The sequence below is a fragment of the Choloepus didactylus genome, chromosome 16 (genome assembly GCF_015220235.1).
Source record: "Choloepus didactylus isolate mChoDid1 chromosome 16, mChoDid1.pri, whole genome shotgun sequence".
NCBI lineage: Eukaryota > Metazoa > Chordata > Mammalia > Pilosa > Megalonychidae > Choloepus > Choloepus didactylus.
The window spans coordinates 35,757,143-35,781,555 of NC_051322.1; the positions used below are offsets into that span (position 1 = coordinate 35,757,143).

At 43.5% G+C, this 24,413-nt stretch overlaps 1 protein-coding gene across 3 annotated transcripts in view; it reads right to left on the bottom strand.

The window, feature by feature from the left end:
* SETBP1 (SET binding protein 1) overlaps window positions 1-24,413 on the bottom strand; it is a 368,501-nt gene that overhangs the window by 168,076 nt on the left and 176,012 nt on the right. For all 3 annotated transcript variants that reach the window (XM_037805704.1, XM_037805702.1, XM_037805703.1), the window contains exon 3: window positions 12,176-12,229. In XM_037805704.1, the coding sequence (XP_037661632.1) occupies window positions 12,176-12,229 (54 nt within the window). The remainder of the gene's footprint in view (window positions 1-12,175; window positions 12,230-24,413) is intronic.

Below are 24,413 nucleotides of genomic sequence, written 5' to 3' on the forward strand. Positions count from 1 at the left end.
AAAGTAGCTAGAGCCACACACCCATTAATTTCTACGGAGCCAAATGTAAACAGAAAATGAATGTTCCTGTACACTCTCCAAATTTTATTTCCCCTGCTAAAATGTTGGGGGTGGGGGATCTGCCTCTCTTGCCATCTCTCCCCATATTTGAGATGATCTGTATGTTTGACATTCAACCAAATGATTCTCAAAGGGAGACAATGAAAGCCCCGCATCCTCATTTGTCAGTATTTAAGGCTTAATGAACTCTTGGCGAGTTCTCTCCTCCCAGAGCTACATGTTTGTTATTGCTGCTTAATGGTGATCTGTCCAACGCTCCAACATGCCAAGAAGACTTGTTCGTAATCAGAATATATGTATTTATTAACTGGCCGGTTAATCTACAGAGGGGTTTTCTGGAGAGCGCCACATTCACTAAGAACTACCAAACCCAGCTGTGCTCTTTGTATTTAAATCCCAGCGCGTAATCCAGTGAAAGGGGACGTCCAGCCTGCCCAGCCTCCATCGCGAAGATAATCTTCCTCAGCTGTGTACAGATCTGGACACGAGAACGACATTCAGAGCACTAAGCCTTTGGGTGCAAAAGAGTCTCTACAAATGCACATTTGGAGTAAACAAAACCCATCAGGCCCCTACAAGAGTCTGACGCCTGATTGCACTAAACACATCACGATGGAATCTGCAATTGGCAAAGTAATTGGCGTTATTACAGCTGATGGGGAATTTCTGATGCTACCCGTGCTCTCCTTCAAAATAATACTCAGCCATTTAATTTGTCCAGCTCTTGTTTAGCTGATTGTTCTTTTCTGCTGGAGTTTATCAAGAATAAAATGCACTGTCTCTCTAGAGGCCTCAGCCTGAGATTTCACAGGCATTTCTTTTTTCTCCACTCTCCTCACTCCTCTTACCCACTCGCATCTTAGTCACTTCTCACAAGACACCAATAATGCAATAGGGTTTTGAGGCAGATGAATCAAATTTGATGTAAGTCAAAGCTGTGTACTTCTGGTCCCACTTCTTGAGGTACCTGAACACTCCTGCTAGACCATAAAATAATGGTCAAAGACAAGTAAACCTCAAAAGACTTGGATGTCCTGAAGAAGGCTGACAAAACTTGTTGGCCCCCAAAATAAGACAACAAATAGAACAGAATGTCATTATAAACCTAGCACCAGAAGGCATTAGAGAAACAGAATTTGGATACAAGCATTTTTGTTGGGAGATATGTTTTGACCCTGATATATACACATGTCTAGAATGGGTTCTACAAATATTTATTGAGCAACTACTTTTTGCTGGAAGCTTGCAGATTTTTGTTCACACAGTGTTCATCCCTCCACCCCCACACCCTGCTTTCACATTTCTGTTCCCACTGAGAGGGACTGAGAGAGAGAGAGAGACAGAAAGAGCCAAATTTAGCCAGCTGTATTTGCTCACAACACAGATAAGATTTCTGTCTGGGCAGAGCCCTCTCTTTTTGCCATCAGCCAGCTCCCTCCCTCGTCAGCAGGCTAGCCATGCACTACTTGCTGGAGATAAGAGCCCTGTGGTCAGGGTGGCTTTCTTCTGCAGATGCCATCTCAGTGTGATGAACCACCAAACCCAGATTCCATGTGCTCCTTGAATCACCCCTTGTCTCATTTTTAATAGACAAACAACTAGATTTACAGGCCTGGAAGCCATCCTAAGAAATCTCCAAGTCTTAAGACAGTCTCATTGAACAGCAACTGTCCACACACCCTTTGGCACAGTCCCTCTTGATTTTTCTGGGCAATAAATCTCTGTGCCGATGATTCTTGTACAGATTAAGAGCCAAAGTGGACAGCCAGAAATATTCTGAGCATCACTGGGCCTAAGGGGATTGTTACATGAGGCATTGCTCTTGGGGTTGAAAAGTTCCTGATACACTGTTTAATATCATTTTTAATACTTTATAGCTATTCTCCCTCCAAGGGTAAGAGATAAAATGTTAAGAGGTAAGCGCCATAGGTGGTTAAGTTGGAAAGAAGCAATCCCTGAGGGCACTTCCGAGTGTTCTCGTCTCCAGGCTAAATAATCCCCACCCATCCCTAGCCTCTTCAGGCCCGTCTACATCCTGCTCTGTCCTCTGCCCTCTGATTAACTCAGGGCAAAGCATCTCCCATTGCTCACGTACAATGGCGAATGCCATATAGAGACTGGTGCAAAGAAAAGATGAAATAAATAAATACACACACACACACACACACACACAAACACACATATTTTTTTTCTTTTTTCTTTCGTCTTAGCTTCACTGTCTTGTGCAGCTGCAATTTGGCTCGAACCCTAACTTCAGTGGTCCAGGTTCAATTGCAATTATGTAACTCATAAGAGTAATAAGAATTATAGCTCACATTTATGGAGTGCTTACCAGAGGCCAGACACTGTTCCAAAGACCTATCTATTGAATCCTCTTCAACAGCCCACAGTATAAGTAGACTTCTTCCAGGAATGAGGAATCTGAACCACATAAAAATTAAGTAACTTCTGGAGGTCACACAGCTAGTGAGAGAAGCAGTGCTCTTAACTACTAAACTATCAAGTAACAGTAAATGTCTTCTGTGATCGCTACTGGATGCAGCAGGGTGAGAGAGCTTTGTTTGGTTATGAAACGAACATCCATTCTTATTATTTATAGTAGTGAAGACTACAACAAAATCACACAAAGTTTTTCCGTCTCACAGATCACTGGCTCGGGACGCCTGTTGGAAGGCGGCAGACATAGAAGGAAAATCACGTATGGAGTTGGTGGAGGGGAAGGAGATAGCCATTATCAGGGAAACATCAGGAAACTGTGACGTCTACTTGCAGACTTCAGGCACCCTCCAAACACAAGCAAGCAGATGGCTGGAAGGTGCCGCTCAAGATCTTACAAGCTGTTTCACTGTTCTCCCGTGGGGGGTCTCCTGACACCATTCAATCAAACCTTTCGGTTTGATACAAGATAGTAGGAAGCGGATGGGTAGGTAGGTGGGAGGACAAGAGGGCTGAAATGTGAGCCAGGCAGGAGAGTTGGAAAGGTGACCCTGCTTGTTTGTTGGACAGAAGTGTCTTCTTTACCATGAAGCAGGTTTAGAACTCTCCTCCCAAAGTAATCACGAAGAAGACACCTTCTCTCAAACCCTGAAGATGATCAGTGAATCTGCATTTAGTGCAAATGAGTCATCCCTCGACTCCAAAATGCATAGAACAAAGTTATGCATCCTACTAAAATTTTATACTCAGCAAAATCTGACACTGTAACTCAATCCACTAATAAACAAATGTATTTTAGACAGATAACACATCAGTGAGCTCAGGCCTCAAATGAGCAGAATTACTGGACATTATCTAAAAAGCTCTAATTTAGACCCCCTTTTCCAAAAACATTGACAAGAAAAACAAGAATAGACACCTATAGATGTGAAGAAGACGGTGGAAGAAGTCACAGTGTAATTAAACGTTTTGAGTCTCAGGGAACTGTAGAAATCATCTAATCCCACACCCTTGTTGATAAGTTTTGTGTCTTATGGTTTTTTTATGTATTTATTTATTTTAGATGAGAAAACTATAGCTGAAAGAGAAGAGAATGACATTCATAGTTAATCTCCACTGGTCAGCCTTATTTTATTTACATGTCTATTCTGAAAAGTTGAGTTTAAATCAGTTTTTGAAAGTCTTAATCATATTTTAATATACCAACAAGGGTGACTTACGGTGACTCCTTTTATAAAATCGAAACATCTTTCTGCACATGAAAACCCCTCACCTCTTCCACCACCCACCATCTATCAAATTCCCTGCACATGAATTTCCCTGCACATTAGGTTTGTTTTAAGCCAGGCCCACCTGCACACAGCCCTCTGACGGTCAGAACATCTTAGGAGAAAGAAACAAAATAGTCACTGAAGTCTAAGGAGATTTCGTGTCCCAGGAGAACTTATTAAGACTACAAAATATTCCACTGAAATGCCAGACTCTCTGGAAAACACCTGGAGAGCTTCTCTTTCCAGGACCAAATGCCAACACTGGCTTAAAGAAAAAAAAAAAAAAAACTACTAAAAACACTGTGAAGGCAGGCAGGCGCAAATATATATACCTGTAGTGTGAAAGTGTTGATTTCATGTAAGAAATGTAACAGCGCTGGTTGGGGTTTTAGTGCAGAGTGTGTGTACGTCTGTGAGCAAATATTTTTGTTAAAAATCTCTGTTATGGTCACAGATGTTCATGTCTGGTAAGAAAAATAATTAAGTTGGTTGCCTCAGGAATTATTGGAAAAGATCCATGTTTTGTGTAAGTATCCTAAAAGTAGCTAGAAAAACCCTTATACAGGTGGAACTTTTTTTTTTTTTTTGGAGGGAGAAGATTATTCATGATTCAAATATATTCACACGGAAAGAGGCAAAGACAGAGCAAGAACCCATATCTTATCCCTCAAATAAAAAAGGAATAATTCAAACAGAGCTTCTCAAATAATCTTTGATGAAGGACCAGATGTTATTTTCCCCAAGCCATGTTTTTGTATGGATACTTTGGTAAAATACTATAAAAGATAAAATAGGAAAAGAAAATGATAATAAGCTTGGATATCCTGGACACTTCAATTGCTTTCACAGTTTCTAAACACTTTCTCTCAGTTTCTCCATTCATCTCATCAGGGACCAGTACACACATATAACAGGCGAGCCCTGCTCTGCAGAGCACATTCCGAGAAGTGCTGAATCAGAGAGTGGCTGGTATGAGGCTGGCCAGAAGAAAGGCTGTGAGAAAAAAGGTGTGCGTTTACTAAGCAATGATCCGAGCAAGGAGCAACTCCTCTGAAATTAACCTCACCCGAGAAGCCAGGGGGTGCGGTGCACCAGACAAGGAAATGCCTTCCCTCCTTGGGGTGGTGACATAGAGCTAAATCTCTCTGGATTTCTGTTAGACCCAGAAAGACTGTCTAGACAGCAAGCAGAGGAGACCACAGACCCAAACACTCTCACTAACATGTCCTGCCATCTGGGGCAAACCTCACCTGTTGAATGGGGATGAACAGGGGCCTGTGGGTTAGAAAACCCTTGCTTGGCCAGGTTGGGGACTGTCAGCAAGTTACTTCCTCTACCTGGGCCACGGTTTCCTTCTCTGTGAAACAGGACGGGGAATATGTCTGATAATAGGGTCGTTGTGGGGCTTAGACACACAGGGTAGGCACTACTTGAATGACAGGCCCTTCACCTCTTCTCCTCTCCAAGGCTTCCTCCTCATTGCATCTATCATATGAGGAGTTGGTGTAGATCCTGGGGAACTCCTGAAAAGACCAATGTTCAGATTCTATGCAGATCAATTCAATCCAATCTGGGTGCTCTGGAAATCCCGGAGCCTCCCTTTCAATCTTTACAGCCCCTGATGTTTCTTGTAAGCAGCTTATGTCTGTTCAGAGTAGGGTCAGTAATGGTGATTCTGTCCTAAAAGACACGATCAACCCTAGAAGAACAAGCAACCTGGGAACTCAGGCTAAAAAGAGAGGAACCATCAGGAGCCCCTGACTCTCCAGTCTGCCCTGCTACCTCTCAGCATAGGGATACTCATCCGTAGCAGTGAAACACTGAGAACATCATCTTACAGTCTCGTCTCTGCTCTGCCCTCCCTTTTCTCTTGAAACAAGCACAGCCAGGGTTTCTTTCTACTCAGAAACTCCCCAGTCCTATGCTCTTAAAAAGGACTTTCTCCTTATAAAACTTTTGGGGGACCTGCATTAGAAGTTAGGACTCATGATGACCAGGATTGTTTTGCAGATGGCTGTGTCTCCTGATGCTCTGTGAGTAGGACTGATCGTGCGGCTGAAGGAAAATGGAGTAAGGGGCCATTTGGGGAGGGCAAAGCCCTTCTTTGAACAGTGAGCCATAATCACTCTTAACCTCAGGAATGAACACTGCAACTCCTCAACCTGCATTTCCTCCTTGGACCCCACTTTGGTTAATGGGACCCCATTTCTCCAGTCCGCCAGATAGCTACAAGGCCCACAGATTCTGCCTCCATTTTCTCTCTCACATTCATCCCTCAGCTCCCTCCCTACTGACCCCAGCCCAGCTTCATTTCCAACCACTACTTGCATGCTCCAGTAGCACAGGCTAATTACTGGACCATCCCTTTAGTTCATCACACTTTCAACCCATGGACCCATCTTCTTGCATTGTAGCTCTGACTCCTCCCCACTTCAAACCTTCAATGGCTTCCATTATCTTTAGATAAATGCCAAAGTCAGAACTCTGAAGTCTGATTCAAATAAATCGACTATAAGATGACATGTTGACACAATCAGATAATTCTGAATATGGACTGAATATTAGGCAAAATCAAGGAATTGCTATTAATTTTGATAGGTGTGATAATGGTTGTGCCGGTTTGAATGTATTATGTCCCCCAGAAAAAGCCATATTCTTTGATGCAGTCTTGTGGGGCAGACATAATAGTGGGGATTAAGTTGGAACGTTTGGAGTGGGTTGTTTGCATGGAGATGCGCCCCACCCAACTGTGGACTATAACTGATGGGATATTTCCATGGAGGCATGGCCCCGCCCATTGAGGGTGGGCCTTGATCAGTGGAGCCATATAAACGTGCTGACTCAGAGATGGAATGGAGTGCAGCTGTGAGTGATGTTTTGAAGAGGAGCAAGCTTGCTAGAGAGGAACGTCCTGGGAGAAAGCCATTTTGAAACCAGAACTTTGGAGCAGATGCCAGCCACGTGCCTTCCCAGCTAACAGAGGTTTTCCGGACGCCATCGGCCATCCTCCAGTGAAGGTACCCGATTACTGATGTGTTACCGTGGACACTTTATGGCCTTAAGACTGTAACTGTGTGGCCAAATAAACCCCCTTTTTATAAAAGGCAATCCGTCTCTGGTGTTTTGCATTCCGCAGCATTAGCAAACTAGAACAATGGTGATTGTGTAAAAGAAGACTTTTGTTTATTAGATAAGCTCACTGAAATATTTATGAGTGAAATAATATGATAACTGGAATGTGTTTAAAGATACCCCCACCCCATTTAAAATTATAAAAAAAAAAGCACGTGGGGGTACAGATGAAGTAACATTGGCAAAATGGTGAAGGTAGTAAAGTCGGCCCAGTGGCATACGAGGTTGGTCCATGTCAGCTCTGCAGAGCTGACTGCAAAATATTCAAGAACTTTGTGCATAGGCTGTCAAAATCAGTAGCTTAAAATCAGTCATGGTGAGAATATTTACACCACAGAAAGCAGCAAAAGCGACAAACAGGGCTTTTTTTTTTTTAAACCAGCACACCATTGAGGCTGGATAATTGTTATATAGAGGTCTATGGTATTATTATTTCTATAAATTTCTATTATTTGTATAAATTTGAAAATTTCAATAATAGTTAATAAACAAAACTCTTTTTCCAGACTTTGAACAACTTTTGCAATTTGGCCCGAATGTAATTTGCAACCAGTTTCCCACCATGACCGCTCTGTACCAGGGCAGTTAAACCACTCCAGGTCCCCAGAGAGCATCCGGGCCTCGCCAGCCTTGTCTTTGCCTCTTCCAGGTTTCCTTTCGCCCTAGGATAAGTTCGCTGCCCCACTTCCCTCTCATCCGTCCTGGCCCAGGTGCAACGGCATTGCCCTCTGGGGGACTTCTCTGCTTGTTCTTCATGGATATAATGTCTTCTCCATCCTAATACCCAAATAATTTAACCTGTACTTCTCCAAAGGAAGAAAAACTGAGTTTGTCACGTATCCTTGGCATCGTGCTTTCACACACAATGGCTCATCTGAGCCTCACCACAACCTGCAAGGTAAGCTGCATGGCTTTCGTGCCGACGAAGGCAAAATGAGAATCAGAGACATCGGGAAACTCTCTCAGGGTCACAAAGCTAATAATCGTGACCGAACATTGGAGAACCACCGCCTCTGTGAAGGATCTGTGCGCCTCATGGAGCCCCACACTAAGGTCTTCCGTGGATGTCTGTTGAATGAAATGGCAACTAAGAGGCTGAAAGCCTCATTTCCTCCACATGAAAAAGTGTTTTCAAGTGTGTCCTGGTTTCCTCTCTTTTCACCCTTCACACTGATGTGCCCTTTGCCATAATAGCAATGAAAATTCTAGAAATGCATTAAAAATGGCTAACCCCCGTAGGGCAAGTATTATACCAGAAAATCCTACTGCCAGGCATGCTAGAAGTAAAACTCCAATTTTCCTCCAAGTATCCTCTTTTCCTCCCAGACAACAAAAAGTTTAAAAGCAAGAACTAAGTCTTTTATTCCTTGCTACCCTCTGTGGGGGATGTTTCTTTGCAAGGTCTCTTTTCCGGCACTGTGGCTGGGCATGTGGGGCCTGTGTCTGAGTTCAGGCCAGACGCTAAGATGCTAGGGTTATTTCTTCACCACGTCACCCTCCTGGGCCGGTGTGAGCAGGTGTACAGATGCCCAAGGGCACACTCACATGGGCACTTTGCCACAAAGTTTAAGGTAACTGCACATCCCACTGCAGGATCTAACTGATAAGAAGAAATAAATGCAATGAAGTTTGGATGCTCTCTATATTCTGGATGAGAGTACTGGGTCCGGCCCTTTGCCTCGGATCACCCCTGGAAATCCCAGGCTGCCAAAGGACTGCAGCGTTCGGCAACAGAGGAGAGATTAAATAAGTGATGGCATTAGCAGGCATACAAGAGTAGTCACCCTTAAGAAAACTTTTTAGTGACATGGAAAGCATGCATGCAAACCAAAAAGTATTTAAAATATGATCCCACTTAAAAACACACTTTAGATATATATGTTAATGCAGAATAAAGATTGGAAGGCTGTATCCCAAAATCTCATTATTTACATTTCTGGGATAGAATAACAGAAAACTTTTTTTTCTCATGTTTTTCTGTATTTTCCAAATGACTACGATGTGCACTCACAGCTTTTATAATGAGGGGAAATAAGAATAAAAAGAAAAATGGAGAAGAAAGCGTATGGTGGTTGGGCTTTTACTAAAGAGAATTAGATGCCAGTTCATATACCTTCTGGGGGTGGAGAGGGATTCTTGGGCAAAGGATGATGAGGACCTTCCTTTCAAGTTATCTAAAGACGAGAAAGAAGGGTGTTTGAATGTCATTACTTCAAAAGGTAAACAGAACACGATGTTGGAAAATGAAAGATGTGAGAGGTATTTGGAGGCAGGGGACCCAGGAAAAGAGAAGAGTCCAGGTGTTCAGGTGTAAATTTCAGAAGCTCTTCTAACTGTACCTTTAAAACTTGCTGGGACCAGTACCCACTGACCAGTCTAGGCCTGACCTAGGAGACAGTCTCCCCTGTGCAGGGCAGAGGCCGAGCTCCTGAGCCCGGGCCTGGGAAGGCCTCCCCCTACCTCTGGCTAACCTCCAATCCCTGAGAAAGCACTGGCCAGCAGCTCTCCCTGCAAAGGAGGCATTTATTTCCAGGAATGAGCCTGGTGTCTTTATAAACCAGTAACCTGAGGGAGAAAGGCAGATATTCACTTTCTTACCCTCCTCTTTGCTATCTGGATGCAGAAAAGAGGACAGAGACAAATAGAACATTCCAGACCAGTGAGCAGCACAGTCACTGTGCTCCATACTTTCCAAGGTGACAGTCATCAAATATTAGGGAGGAAATCATGATTATTTTCTGTAAGAGGCTGCAGCAGGAAGAGGCTTCAAACAAACAAACAAACAAAATGAAACAACCCTCTACCTGCCAGTGATGTGTGGCCCATGTGAAAGCTGACAGGCCCGGCTGCACTCATCCCAGGAAGCCCCTCCTGAAGGCCAGTGACAGGCGTGGAAGGGAACATGCCCGTGAATCACTGCAGACAGCATGCTGCATGGGGCTCGGTTTTTCAACTGCAGCCCGAAGACAGAAGAGGAAAATAACAACAGAAGCCAACAATTTGGCAAAAGAGGAGGTGGAGGGGGCAGCCTGAGGCATGTGGGCAGCATTCTGTTTCTCCTTGGAGAAACATCCAAAAGGGCCATGTTGACTTGAGATACATCCGGGTCTTTCAGATTTAGGAACAAAAGTAGAGAATTAACTTTGATCTGGGCATTACACCCCGGCCACAAGATTCTCGGGACTTCCTGGCCTCAGGAACATGCATCCTGAGGAGGGAAAAACATGCATTTGTGCCTCCAGCCTTGGGGCGATGGCATGCAAATGAAACAATGTGAAAGGCCAAACGGAACCAGAAAAGTGACCCACGTGCACCAGAACCTCCGCGGATCGTGTGAGGGAAAGCAGGGCGCTGCCTTGCAGGGATCATGTCCCCAATACTATGGAATGCCCCAGACAGAGCTAACCTTTCCTTCACTTGGTAGTTCATTTAGAATCTGCTATCTAGAAATGTATCTAAGCAAACCTCAGAAAGAAACAAGGCCAAAACCACAAAAATATAAAACGAAAACGTCCATAAACTCAGTCAAGATAACTTTTTCAAGCCACAAAACATCATGCAAATTTGCCTTCTCTTTATTTTTATAAATTTTCAAATAAAAATAAACCTTTAACTATAGTCCATGGTTTAACATAGGTTTCACTGTAAAGTGCCATTTCATGGATTTTTTAAAAAATTATTCTATAGTTAATAGCATAATTATAAAAATGTGCTTTCCTCAATTGTAACAAATGTTCCACCCCAACGCAAGGTGTTAATACTAGGGTGGTATATGGGAATCCTGTATTTTATGCATGGTTGTTCCGTAAACCCACAACTTCTCTAAAAAATAAAAATAAAAATAAAATAAATAAATCTTTAGCTAGGGTGTGTATAAGTGTAGGGATGGCTCTGGGTGGAAGGCAAAAATGTTGATTTTCTTTTGTTTTTGGTTTTGGTTTACATTCCTTTCACTCAACTGGAAGTGTGTGTGACTATGTGCATAAGTATTTTAATTATCAGCTTTCCATGGTTGTCAAAAGGCTATTTCTAAAACCTCACTGCATCCCTTTTGGACGGTTCAAAAAGCTGTGACCGAAACACCCAAAACTGGTGTATGGATTTACTTTTTTCATCGGTGGGCCCTTTATCTTGCCAAATCTCTTCTTCCAGCCTCTCGCTGTCCCCTCCCTGCTCTGTCCCTAGCTCTCTGCGCGTGGGCCACTTTGCATCAGGACATGGGCCTCGGTTTCCCCAGCAGCAGAAGGAGCACATAGAATGGTTCCCACCCAGGAAAAGTAGTGAAGTGCCATGAGATCTCCATTCATGGAATTCTGACTAATAAAATGTACTCGCTCTACCCCCTGAAGTTTGCTACCATTAGCTACGATGTGTCTCTTCACAAAGGAACAGCACTTTGGAATCCTGAGGCAGGCTCTGATTTTAGGGGTAAAAGAAAGCTTCATAATGAAACGGGGATGGGGACAGGGACTGAGAACCACACTATCGATTTTGGATTTCCTTTTCTTTTTATACTGGCTCTATCTATACAGGGTCCATGGGAGAAGACAAGGACTTCGTGTGTCTGGTGTGTGTGTGTGTGTGTGTGTGTTGGTGTTTACATATGTTTGTGGGTAGACAGTGACTCATTGACTCCCCTTCCAGAGACAGGGAAAGTGGTGTATTTTTTTTTTTTTCTTTCTTGAGTCCTGCCAAGAAAGTCTCCAGATAGCCATCCCTGCTTCCTCTCTGGGTTTGCCCACCACGATCTCCATATGGAACTCTAGCCAGAGATAACAGTGGCCTGCTTCCTAACCAGCATCAGCAAAACTCAACCATCTGCCTCTGCAGGAGTCTGAGATTAACCTGACCACCAGTCTGTGACTGCAGGCATGAGCACCAGACATTGCTGAAATGTGAGTAGCCCGTCCAAAGACGAAAGGACGAGAAGTGAAGGGAGAGACTGCCCCACCCCCACCGCACCCCTACCCACACCCCTACTACTACCCCCTCGGGTTTAACCTTCCCAAGGCTGAGTCACCACCCACCAGTTCCCAGCATCCTGATCTAGATTTTTTCCCATTATATAACATTAAGAAGGATGACCATGATGGGATGAGATGGGGTAGCGCTGGACAGAGAAGACAAGCCACAGGTCATTTTCTCAGGGTGGGCAGCTTGAGCCAGGAGTTGGAAATCCAAGGCAGGGGTTTCTGCCCTTGTTGCCAAGTTTGATTGCAATGATAGGTAACATTTCACTTGCCCAAACTGTAAGAGGGTCAATGGAACTAACTTACCTGTGGCTGAAATCCTTTGAGGTCGCTGGCTGCAAGGTCACTGGCTGTGAGGAGCTATAAAACAAAAAAGGAGGTTACCTTAGCGATATATCGCAAAATTTGCATACAGTATCCCCAAGACAACTGGCCCGCACAGGGCTCACCAAATCCTAGATCCGAGCCATAGAGGAAGAATCTCAAATGCCTACTCTGGGACCTACAGCAGAATTTCTGGGCTAGGAATCTAGACTGAATGGCCCTCTCCCCTCATGTCCACCACATCTCCAACTTCACAGCCCCTCTCCCACTGCCCTCCCCCATGCTCTGCCATTCTGCACACTCCCGATTCCTCAAGGGGGTCTTAAATTATGGACCATGGATGGACTTTAGCAGGTCCACAGGCTCCCTGAAATTGAAGTCTAATTATATGAGAGTCTATAGATGTTGGTATTTCCTTAGGGAGAGAGTCCCTTTCTTTCCTATCAAAGTAGTCTGTGAAGCACCAAGTTAAGAATTACTGCTTCAGAGACGGTTAAAGCTCCATCTCCTCTGGGAGGGCACTTTCTGTTGTTTCTTTTTTAATCAGACCAAGCGCAACAGACCCTCCCCTCTTCTGAACTACATGCAACTCTGTTCCCTTTATAGCCTTTGATTTTATGTAGTACTTGGGTATTGATAGTTTATGCATCCAACTATGATGCACACTTTTAGAGGGTAAGAATCAGGTTTACATATTTTCTACACCTCTCCATTTAATAAATGGAGAGGATGAAGTTAAGGTTTTAAATATTCTTACATCCTCCCCAGGATTTTGCACTAGAAAGCACTCAACATAAACATGACGGACTAATAAAATAATTGCATTCTTTATTATTGCTCAAAAATGCTGGAAAACTACACAATAAAGAGGAAAAGGGCAGATGCTTATTTTGATTCAAGGAGTGTGACTGCTAGCTTTGTTAGGCCTGGAGAGAGCATTTGAGAAAAATAGGCAAGATTTCATGTTTGCTCAAACAATATTTTGTTTGGTTCAAGAAAGAGAGGAAGTCATGCTGGGCTCCAGTGCCTGCAGCTTGCAGCAAAGCTCAACTGGACCTTTTTAGTTTCCTGGAATGACTCTGCCCAAAATGATCCTTAAGTGGTGTTAAAGCTGGGATGGAGCAGACAGGAGGTGAGAATGCAGAAGCTGCACCTTCCTCCCTACACCCAGTCCTGCCGACTAGATTCACCATATGGAAGGCGCTTGGGGGTGGAGGTGGGGGCAAGACCATCCTCATACAGAGGGCCAGCTGGGCACCTAGGACTGTAATGGAACAGCCCTGCAACAGACCACTAGGGCACTTTAAGAGGCACTAAAGGCCAAATGCAATGACAAGACCTAGTCCCTGCCTTCAAGGAACTGCAACTTGGTCAAAGGATAAGACATGTGAGTGTCAGAGTACAAGAAGAGTGTTCTAGAGGGTAAGCAGTAAACAGTGAAGATCAAGCAAGAGAACAGTCAGGGCAGGGTGGTTGAAATAATACAGAGTTTGAAACGAGCACTGAAAAATGGAAAGGATGCAAAGGGGTGAGAAGGGCGAGATGCTTCAGGGAGGGGCAGATGAAAGAACAAGAAAATGGAAAAGGGATGTGCCAATCCCCACACCTTCCTTGGAAACTACTAAGTGCCAGCCGCAGCAGACATTAAGGGGGAAAGGAGGGAATGATGACCCATTGAGGACCACCTGGGTGCCCAGTCAATGGCTGCAGCCTTTTATAATTTTTCTTTTTTAATTCTCACAACTCCCTCATGAGTCAGAAAGTATCTCCATCTTATGGATGGGAATCCTGAGACTTACAGAAGTTAAATAATGTTTTCTAGGTCACACAGTTAGCAGGCATATCTGGATTTATATCCAAAATCACAATATCCCAAAGCTCAGGCTTTGCTTCTATAATAAGCTGCCTCTGAATGAAAGAACCTTGGAGATAACTTCTTAAGGAGGCATGGCATAGGAAAAAGGATCAATACCGTTCAGATTAGACCAGACTATTAGTCAAACGTGCCACAGACCATAACATCAACATGTGCCCCAATGAATGACCCTTAACTGGCTCTTCCTTTCAGACATTCTTTCATTTAATTGGCAACGACCATCCACTCTTCTGAACTTATCAGTAAAACCTACACCTCTAACTTGAGCTGGGGAGAGGAGGGGGGAGTGACCTTTGCAGGGACAGGGTCACCAATATGTTACCATATAGGAGTCAACTCTCAGATTCTCTTGGCCCTGGAAGTGAAGACAGCATGAACCTTTCTACTGGCCTTTAGGGTAGGCAGCAGTCATGAAACCAAAATCTCCAGTTCTTCCTGGTTCTGAGATTCCACCACTGAAAATAAATGACTAGGGTGTTCACAGCATCTTCAAATATGCACTGTTTCCTCATGTCAGAGGAATGACACTGGGATTGAGAAATGACCCGATTCATTTGTTTGACTGGAAATAGGGTTATGGTATTTTTAAAAAAATATATATTGTTCCTTATGTCCCCAGCACAACAAAGTTAGGATTTCGTCTATGCTCCCTGATTTGAGACTCTTATTTCCTTTTCTTAAGAAGGATCTAGAAGCAGGCAGTTGAGTCTTGATCATTAAAACTTTTTTTTACGCTGTTGTGTATATTTTTTACTTTATTTCACCTTACAAGACCATACCCAACCAAACCATTTCTGACAAGATTATGGAACCTTTCTGATAAGTTACTTCTGCATTTCTCAAAGTATTGAGAAGAGTCTGGACATACAATTAGTCTATAAATATTTGTTGGTGAAATGCCTTAAGAGGAAAGTGGAGACTATTGTCCACGCAGAGGTGAGGACTAGCATGACTAAATTGCCTTGCCTAGATAAAAGAAGCGAGAGTCAGGTTTGTGACATCCTTCAAGTTGACAAAGGGAAATGGCATTTAGCAACTAGAACATTTCCATCATGAAGGAGGCACTCAAAGGTTTCAATGAATCAATTGATTCCTATGACAGGAACAAGCTCTTCTCTATCCATTACAGGTTTTATGAGAGAATATTGGCTTATACTACAGTGTAGGAGTCGGAGGTTAGATTTAAGGAAGAACAGTATGAAAGAAAAAAAAGACCAAACAGTGAATGGATTCACCACTAGAGAGAGACAGTTGGATCTTCCTCTCCTGTGGATGACAATAAAATGTTATATGTGCCCATCACAATTAAGACATGTTAGCTTATCTGATGGTGAGTAGGGGGAGGCAGGGAAGTGGTATCAGGGATGGTAAGGGAGTAACTACTAAAAATTCTGAATTCCTTGCCTTGGAGATATTTCAGTCAAGATGTAATGACATTTAAGTTCTTATCTGACATGGAAGCAACCAAAGGTGAGCACTGTAGCCTTTTTGCTAAAACGATGCATTTAGCAAAAAATTGTGCTAAGCATCGTGCAGGAGTGTGTCTCTCCTCGCCATCAAGCCACAACTCCATCCCTGCCTGCTCCTGGGTTCTAAGGAGCATACCCTGCTGCCACGCTCTCACCAAATACATGAGCTCTTGGGCCAAACATAGATCCTGCACCTGGACATGCTACCTTTCCCAAAATTCAATATTTCCTAGAAATGCCCACATTTTGCACCCAGGCAGGGAGAAAGGGCCCTTAGGCATTACAGTATGGTTTTCAGGTATGGACTAGAAATACAACAGGGACGTCCTCCCATAATCATAGAGCACCTACAGCTGAAACGCAAAAGAGAGTTCTAGTCTTAGAGAGTTGTCAGGACCTAAGGAGAGAGTTGAAGGTCCTTGGGTGGATGAGGACATCACGGTGTTCTCAGTGAGCACAGGAGCCACCTCTGCTGAGGAGCTGGAGAGAGGGAACGAGGTGAACAGAGGGGACCCACATTGTCCCCTCTTTGTTCCTTCAACCAGAATGACTCTGCTTTTCCCTGTTTCAGCAATACAATTTCATTTGAACAAGAATGCCATTCTGCTACTAACACAAATTTAAAACTCCAGAATAGTTCTAAATCCTTATTTTGCAGAAGAAGCTGCTGGATGGATCCCTATCCCCTGGCCTGTTGATTTCCTTCCTTTTCAGAGATGCCCCCAGCCCTCTGCAGAGACTTCCACCAATGCCATCCCCTCTAGTGACCATCCCCATCCAGGGCAACCCTAACAGCCAGACACAGCCCTCACAGCTGCTGCAACCTGTTGGCCTCTACTCTGAAGGTGGTAGAGACACATTCAGCAATTTAAGGGGAAACTGAGGCATGGGCAAGAAGAGATGAGCATGTCCCTAAGCTACTACCTTGAAAAGAGCTGATGAGACCTTTCTCCACCCCCCACCCCCACCCCCAATTTGGACCCTCGCCCTGTTCCAAAGAATCCCATTGGGAAACAGTTCAATGCCCACAGTAGCCTGGAGGGGAGGGATCCACGGCAGGGAGGCACAGAGAAGGAGGAAAAAGAAATCCTCCATGGCTCTGGGGACTTCAGTCAGGCTGAAGTTAATGAAAAGAATCCTGCCTCGTCCCAGGATGGCTAACCATTGGCACCGCAACCAGCAAGAGTGTCCAGTGAGTGTGGGGAGGAAGAGCGGACAGAATTTCATTTAAAAGGCAAAGGGAGGAGAAAATTCTTTCATCTCCTTGGAAGAGGCAGGCAGCATTCCGGGGGCCCTGTCTCAGGCCAGTCTCATTCTTGACATGTCTTGCTGCTCGCTGGAATAATCCACATTCAACATATTAGGATGATGACCCTGCTTTCCAATTTGGAGGAGTTGCAGTTTCTCTCTTGGCACAAGTTCAGTCTTTTTGTTTATTTGTTTTTTTTCTTGGATTTTGTTTTTTTTTTTTTTGCTCTTCAAGCCTGGGGGTGGGGTAGATGGGAGAAGGGAGAAGGTTGGGGAGCAGGGAGGAGTGCGGGAAGATGGAACTGTGGAGCTTTGAGGGGGTGAGAGGAAAGACAGCCTCAACTTCCCAAGCAGATACATTCTGCTCTCTTCTCTCCTCTCACCTTGCTCTCCTGATAGGATTTCCCTTCTTTTGCTTCCCTCACCAATAGCTGCCCATAGTACAGCTGCAGCCAGCACTACCCTGTGCCATCCCGGATCCTACGACTGCCCCTCCAGAGAGCTTGTCTCCTGCTTGCTCACTTCTTATAGCTTCTAAAGCTTCCCCGAGAGGAGGAGAGGAGGCTGCTCTTTATTTCTCCCTCTATCCTCCCACCCCCGGGACAGCAGTCCCCCTCGGCTGGCTCTTTCCCAAAAGTACTCACCAGAGCTGGGGAGGGTGGGGCCTAATGCACCCCCACTGATACCCCAGGCTGGCCCAGAACGCCTGCATCAGGGAAGGGGTCATGATACAAAAAGGGGAGGATGTGCGCCAAGCTGGACATCTGGCCAAAAGGATCTTGGCCTCCCAGATGTGCAGCTGAACAAACTGAAGCCTAGTTACCAGGGGGATATTCTGAAGAGCTCTGGGTCATTTGCTCTTCCTAGATATTTCCTCCCTTGGGGACCAGAAACATAGATGATGGCATGTGAACTGGGTGGATGGATGGATAGATGGATAAAGGAACAAGACAAAGATGGTTTGGGGGAAAATAAACGACCCATTTTCAAATTTGCCCACAAAGACACTGTCTTTCCATTAAATAAGTTTATACTTCAACTCCTCTCGTTTCCGTCTGTCCTTTCCCTTTCTTGTTTATTTAGAAATGGGTCTTTTCTCTATATTTTGTGATGTGTCACTTACTTCTTTCTTTGGCTTCAGGAGAGAACCGGAACCCCATCCCACCCCATTGTCCCGACCCTCAAAAAAGTTCAGAATAGCCCAAACGAAAAGCAGTGCCCCAGAGAGTGAGACAAACATCTGATCGTGTGTGTGTGATGTTAAGTGAACTCACCAACAGAAAATCAGAACAACTAATCCAACCAGATATACACAATCCAAAGAACATTTTGGGTGCCCAAGTGCCTGGGGACTGGGGGATTCTGAAAGGGGCAGGTAGAGCTGCAAGGTATTTCAGGGATTAAGACAGAGAAAAGGAAAGAAGGCTAAGGATGAAAGGGTTTCCACCAAGCAACCATGACCTCCACTGAGACCTCAGAAGGACATGTGGAAACTGGAATAAGGGAGATAAAAAGGAACCAAAAGTTTCCATTATCCCATGAAAGAGCATTACACTAGGAAGAAGGAAAACTTGTGTTCTAGCCCTGGTTCTGCTGCAACTCATTATGAGATCCATAAAGATCACAATCTATTTAGGTCTCATTTTATCACCTATAAAATGAATTCCAGTGCCCCTCTGGCCCAACCCTTTCATCACCCAAAGTAGTGGTATTCTATCATTCTCAGAGTCTGGAAAAGCCAGGAATATTTGTATTCCTAGATTATTACTTGGTCTGCTGACATTGCTGGGCCCTATATGGTGTGCCCATATAAAAGCCGTGAGGAAGTGAATCCTGATTCCCCCGCCTTGCGATGCCAGAAGGGAAAAAGACGACCTGCTGGGGAGCTTGGTAAAATCTCCTCAGTGGCACGTGCGAAGGAACGAGCAGTCTGGCTCCCTGAGAGAAAGCTGAGGCTGCAGAAATAACATCTGCTTACAGGAACCAAAGGGGCAGCCTTGGGGATGAAGGTAGGGTGAAAGAGCCCAGGTTCTCCTAAATCATAGTCCAGCAGGTATCTTAAGGGTATCTTCCTTGGCTGGTGTAGCCATGGGATCTCAATTTTGCAGTTACTAGGTGAGTCAAAACCACTGAGCCTGGGGCTTCAGAATAGACATTTCTTTTTGTGCTGGGTCATTTTTGACATGGGTCAAGGCTGGGTATGTGATATTAAAATGAACATAGAGATTTAGATATGATCATGATTATAGGTACAATTATTAAAATACAACAATAACAGTACAAAATGGTTTGGAAGTAAACAGAAAAATAGTCTAGAGATTTAGATATGATCATGATTATAAATGCAATTATTAAAATACAACAATAACAGTACAGAATGGTTTGGAAGTAAAAAGAAAAATAGTCTATGGCCTCATCTCTCTAAATACAATTAAAATTTTACAAGGCACTTTCAGAAATTTTTCATACGCACACACCTTTTCCATGGCTACAGAGTGACCAGGACTCTTACAATATTTTTATTAAATAGATACAAAAAATTTTTAACAGATGTGCAATGTAAAAATTATAACAATACAAAGAATACCAGTGTACCTCTTACCCAACTTAAGAAGCAGAACCTTAAGAGTGTGCCAGCCCCTTTTTAGAATGAACATGAAAAATGTTTTAAAATCTCAAATCTATCTCAACAGCAGATTGGCCAGAGTTTTGCTGGCTTTAAAAACAAATCTCTGACTTAATGCTTTTATTTCTGAAAGTTAAAACACCCCATGATGCTTCAACCTTACAAAACATATTGAACCACATTTAGTTCAAAGATAAGCTCAGTCACAGTCATCAAGCTCACGATGTGAGAAGTCAATGAAATTTGAAATCTATCATGAAATCCCAGTTCTCGTATATTTTCTGTTTTGTTTTTTTTGTTGTTGTTGTTGTTGTTTGTTTGCTTTTAAATTCTTGATAACATAAATAGTTAAAGAACAAGTGTTTTAAAAAAATGAAGTTACTTTGTGGTTTTGACATATCCCATCTTTTCTAAAGCTGTTTATCAATGGCTTGATTTTCCTCACATTCAACTTCTATGATCACATTTTTTAACTTGCGAGTTCCCAATAAATTCAAAAGAGAAAGGCAGAGATGTTCAGAAACTAGAGATGGAATGGAAGCATCATTTTTCAATTGTACAAATCTGAGCACTAACTCCTCATTTTATACAAGAAAGCACTGCCAAGCAAGGGGTTGAGTTTGAAGAGGTTGAGGCATCTAGACACTTGTGTGGGAACCATGGAATAAATACATTATTTAAACCAGATTCCTGGTCCTCAGCAACTCACAGTTGCTCATTAGCCAGAACTAGGGGCAGTAGGCTAGAACACAGAAGGAAATATTCCAAAGGAGGAGGAGAGACACATTAGGAAATAGAGGAACTGGCATAGGTTACAAATGATTCTCTTTTGCTTTGGGTAGCAATTCACAACCAACACTGTCTCTCAAAAGGGTGACAACTCCCACAACCAGAACATTCTGGAAGCCTTTCATGGTGCTAAATAGAAAGCCACTCCCATAGTCAAGATGGCGGCCATTCCTCAAGGTTGCTGCTGCTGTTAATTTTCAAACTCACTGCTACATTTTTCTTTTGGAGAAAGAGCCAAAAGTAAAAATGTTGCCAGAGGAAAAGAGGACCTCCAGAGAAGAAAGAGAGGAGGGGCACTCTTCCTTTCTTTTCAGGCAGATTCAGTTTGAACTTCAGAGAGGCCCAATTTCTTAAGCATTTTCCTCAGAGACTTAGGATTTTAGCCCATGGGCATAAAGGAACACAGTGTGAGCTAACAGTAAGAAGAAGAAATCAAAGAGGCTAGTGCCTTAAAACAACTATCTCAGTGTGGCTGCAACTGAGGTGCCTACTCTCTCTGTGTCTCAGTTAAAACAGGAGGGACGGGAAAAACTAAATCTCAAAGACCCCTTCTAGCTCTATGAGTGGATGGTTTGAGACTGGCACAAAGAAAGCAGCCATCACTGTTAATTATTCTCCTAGACTTGCCAATCCTAACAGCAGGAACAGCAGATACCGGGGTCAAAAGAAAGTTTACCAAAAGCCATGAGACACTACAATTCCTCTCAGCCCCTGTCCCTTCCACTTCAGGAATGGAAGGAAGGGGGCTCTGTCATGTCTCCTCTCTCCTACTCTCTTCCAGCAACAATCCCCTCAAAACACACAACTCTAAGAAGTTGCCTCCACTTTCTTGAAGAATTCCTAATTTGGAGGACAGATGGTGGGAAAGCCATACTCTTGTACTGTGTCTCCATTATTGGTTTACGAATCAGAATTTGGACCCATGGCCACTCAGAGTGGTACACAGACTCATGTCCCAGCAAGGCTGAAGTCAAATCCATCCGAGCTTAAGGTAAACAACCTTCAAAATGCTTTAGTTCTAACTGCCAAGCCCTTTGGGGTGGACAGTGCAGAGGCCAAGCAGCCTGCTTCTCATCAGCCTAAACTCTACAACAGAAGTGGGTTACATACTCAAAGCTGCTACCCTAGCTGTGCTGTATGTCCTTCTGCCAGATCCCTTCAGCCTTGTGGAATTTTAAAGGTTAAATCTGAAATCACTGATACCTCCAGTCTTAGCTTTCACCTCCCTTCCTCAAGAGCAACAAAGATGACTAATAATAACTTTGAAAACACTTCCAAGCAAGCCTGGTCTCGATTGCTTTTTTTTTTTTCTTTTGTTATTTTTAAATGATGGGGTTCTAATATTTACAGGTGAGATCTGTAACCAATTCCCCCAGATATGCAGCCAAAAGGGCTTTTTTTTTTTTTTTTTAAAGAGTCCTTGAGTAACCCTCCCCACATAACCCGAGCTCTTGTGGTGGTGTATATATTTGGTTGCTGTCCAAGCCAAAGCTATTTCAACCTTTAGGTGGGAATGTCTTTAATCTTCCTCCTTGCAGATTAGAGCTGTACGTACAGAGATCTAATAAAAGAGGAGCCCTCTGAATGCCCTAATGCAGGACTAACTGAGACGATGAGTCTTATTTTATGTTATTTGAACCTGGTGAACCTATGGAAGCCTGTCTCACCCTTTTGGAACTTTCCGGTAGATTTCATTTTAAATGCTTTGTTCCCAAATGCTTCAAGGTACTTCAGCATTCAGCTCAGGAATACTCCAACAGAAGGAAACAGATCTTCAGGGAGGGCATCTTGTACGGTGTCAGGTGGGAAACTGAGGGGTGAACCTGGTATAAACTGATGAGATGAATGTTAATATCCCCATTTCATAAGCAGTTCAGTAAAATGCGGCTGAAAAGGGTGAAGCAGTTCCCAAGGATTTACAACTAATAGTCAGTAAAATGGGATTTGAGCCTGGTTTGGCTGACCCATGCTCTTTTTTACCGCATCATAATACTTTCTGAGCTAATTTTGGAATATGCACAGCTGGAGGCTCTACGATGCTTCTCTGATACTCTTTGATGCTTCTGTTATTCTGTAGTGAAACATGCAGAGGAAACCTACAGAACAGTGATTTTCAAATTGTGTTCTGAAGAGCCCTGGACTCTACAGAAGGGACCTTGGGAATGTGAGGTGAGGTGAGAGGAGCTGAGGTGGCAGTTTTCTAGGCTCCTAAGCCCACTGAGTTCAGAAGAATATATAACTTTTTGGGGGAGGATTTTATTTTGGGCTTCCCTGTAAGATATATTTGATTTAAAACTTTATAAAAATTAAATTTTGAAAATCCATATCTTAAAATAGAAGGCCCCTACATAGGTGAACAAACCATTCCCGGGGCTAACAAAATACGTTTGGGAAAAAGAATTAACCAGGTCACCTCTTTAAAGATGCTAAGTGCATCGTCACTTACCAGGAGTAACCTGGACCTCATTTTAAGAGCACTGCCTTTAACACCTGCCATGAGTTACTCATCAGGAAAATGTTTTCTCTTTCTTTATTATACACTTTCTGCAGGCAGTGATGTCTGTTCTCCCCATCTGAAGTTCAGCAAGCTACATGCTTAAGAAAGCATAACTAATTTGCCAGGAAAGAAGAGCACTAAATATATATTGCTTCTCAGCAGCACAATCTGGGCTCCAGGTCCCTTCCTTCAAACAAAATTAAGAAATCACACCGCAAGCATCTGTGGGTTGTTTCCAAAGTCCGCAAAAGGCCAATAAAGGAGGTTCCCATCACTGAACAGATGCCAGACAAAGCTGGATATGCTTGGGCAAAATCCACCTCGTCTCCCTCTTCTTCTCATCATTTACTGAATTCTTGTTTAGAACTGACCAGATGATCTGCTCACTTGGCTTCAAGACTAGAATCAAAGCTTCCTAATACATCCTCTTGGCCAATCCCAGGAAATTGATTTACGCCCCTAGGTTCACTCAACAGCAGAGTGGGAAATTCAGAGGGCTTGCTTCAGAGACTATCTGAGCACTGGAGTCAAAAGCTCTGCTCCTCAGCTCAGGATAGCCAATTTGGCTGAGAATCTGAGTCCCCCAGGCCAAATCTGGAGCAATTAATCACAATTGCAGGTGAATATCTAAAAGGGTTAAAGTCAAGCTGGACCCAATGCTAGCTGGACCTCGTGAACTGCAGTTAGCCATGTCTTCTGTAAAAGCATCTCCTCTAGAAAACCAACTCTGAGCCTGAGCACATGGCAATTATAGTATGAAACAATAACCATAATTTCTCAGGACCTATTATTTTCCCCTGATTGGACCAAGAAGATGCTTTAACTTCATGGTCCCTCTTAATTCTCATACTATTAAAATAGGTATTATTTTCATCAGTTTATAGTTGAGCAAACTGAGGCTCTTTTTGGTTAAATACTTCACCCAAGGGGCTATAGGGGCAAAAAGTGGCAGAGCTGGAACCTGAACCCAGCTTTGAATCATAAAGTCCAGTCCTCTTTCTAAAGCATCCATGTCAGCCCCCCTCCACTCCCCCAGGAGTTGCTCAGTGGAATGGTGCTATCTCCCTCCCTACTCTGTCAGAGTATCTTCTCTTCCCAACCAAATTTCCCCTTTCTTCTTTCCTTCCCTCCTTCCCTCCTTCCTTCTTTCAGGCCTCCCAACCAATGAGGGAATGTCCAGTTCCAGACACTGCCATCAATGCTGGGAATAGCCAGATATCAAGAAACCACTAAAGATTTCCAGGGATCCGCTCATACAATTAAACCCTCTCAAAACCCCAATAAAGCAGGTACTATGGTTATGTCCATTTTACAAATGAAAAACAACAGGAGCTTAGCAACCTTAAAAGTAACTTATTCAAAGCCACAAGCTAGTAACTGATAGATCCAGGGAACGTGCAAAATTCCACTTGAAACCAAAGCCTGTGTTCATCCTTATCTACTCCATATGTGGATGAGTGTGAGTGGGGCACTGACAGTAATCTAAGTGCTGTCACGGGGTAACCACAGCCCACTCAGAGATCTTTGCCTTTTAGAGACACCAGCTAAGAGAAACAACGAGGCATGTGTTTATTTAAAAAAAAAAAAAAAAAAAGTAACCAATAATGAGGAGATAGTTGCATCCAAAGGGAAAGTAATATCATTATGATCACATAAACGGATGCTCCTAATAATGTGAAACATGGTGTTACGTCATCCTCAAATCTAACATAGCG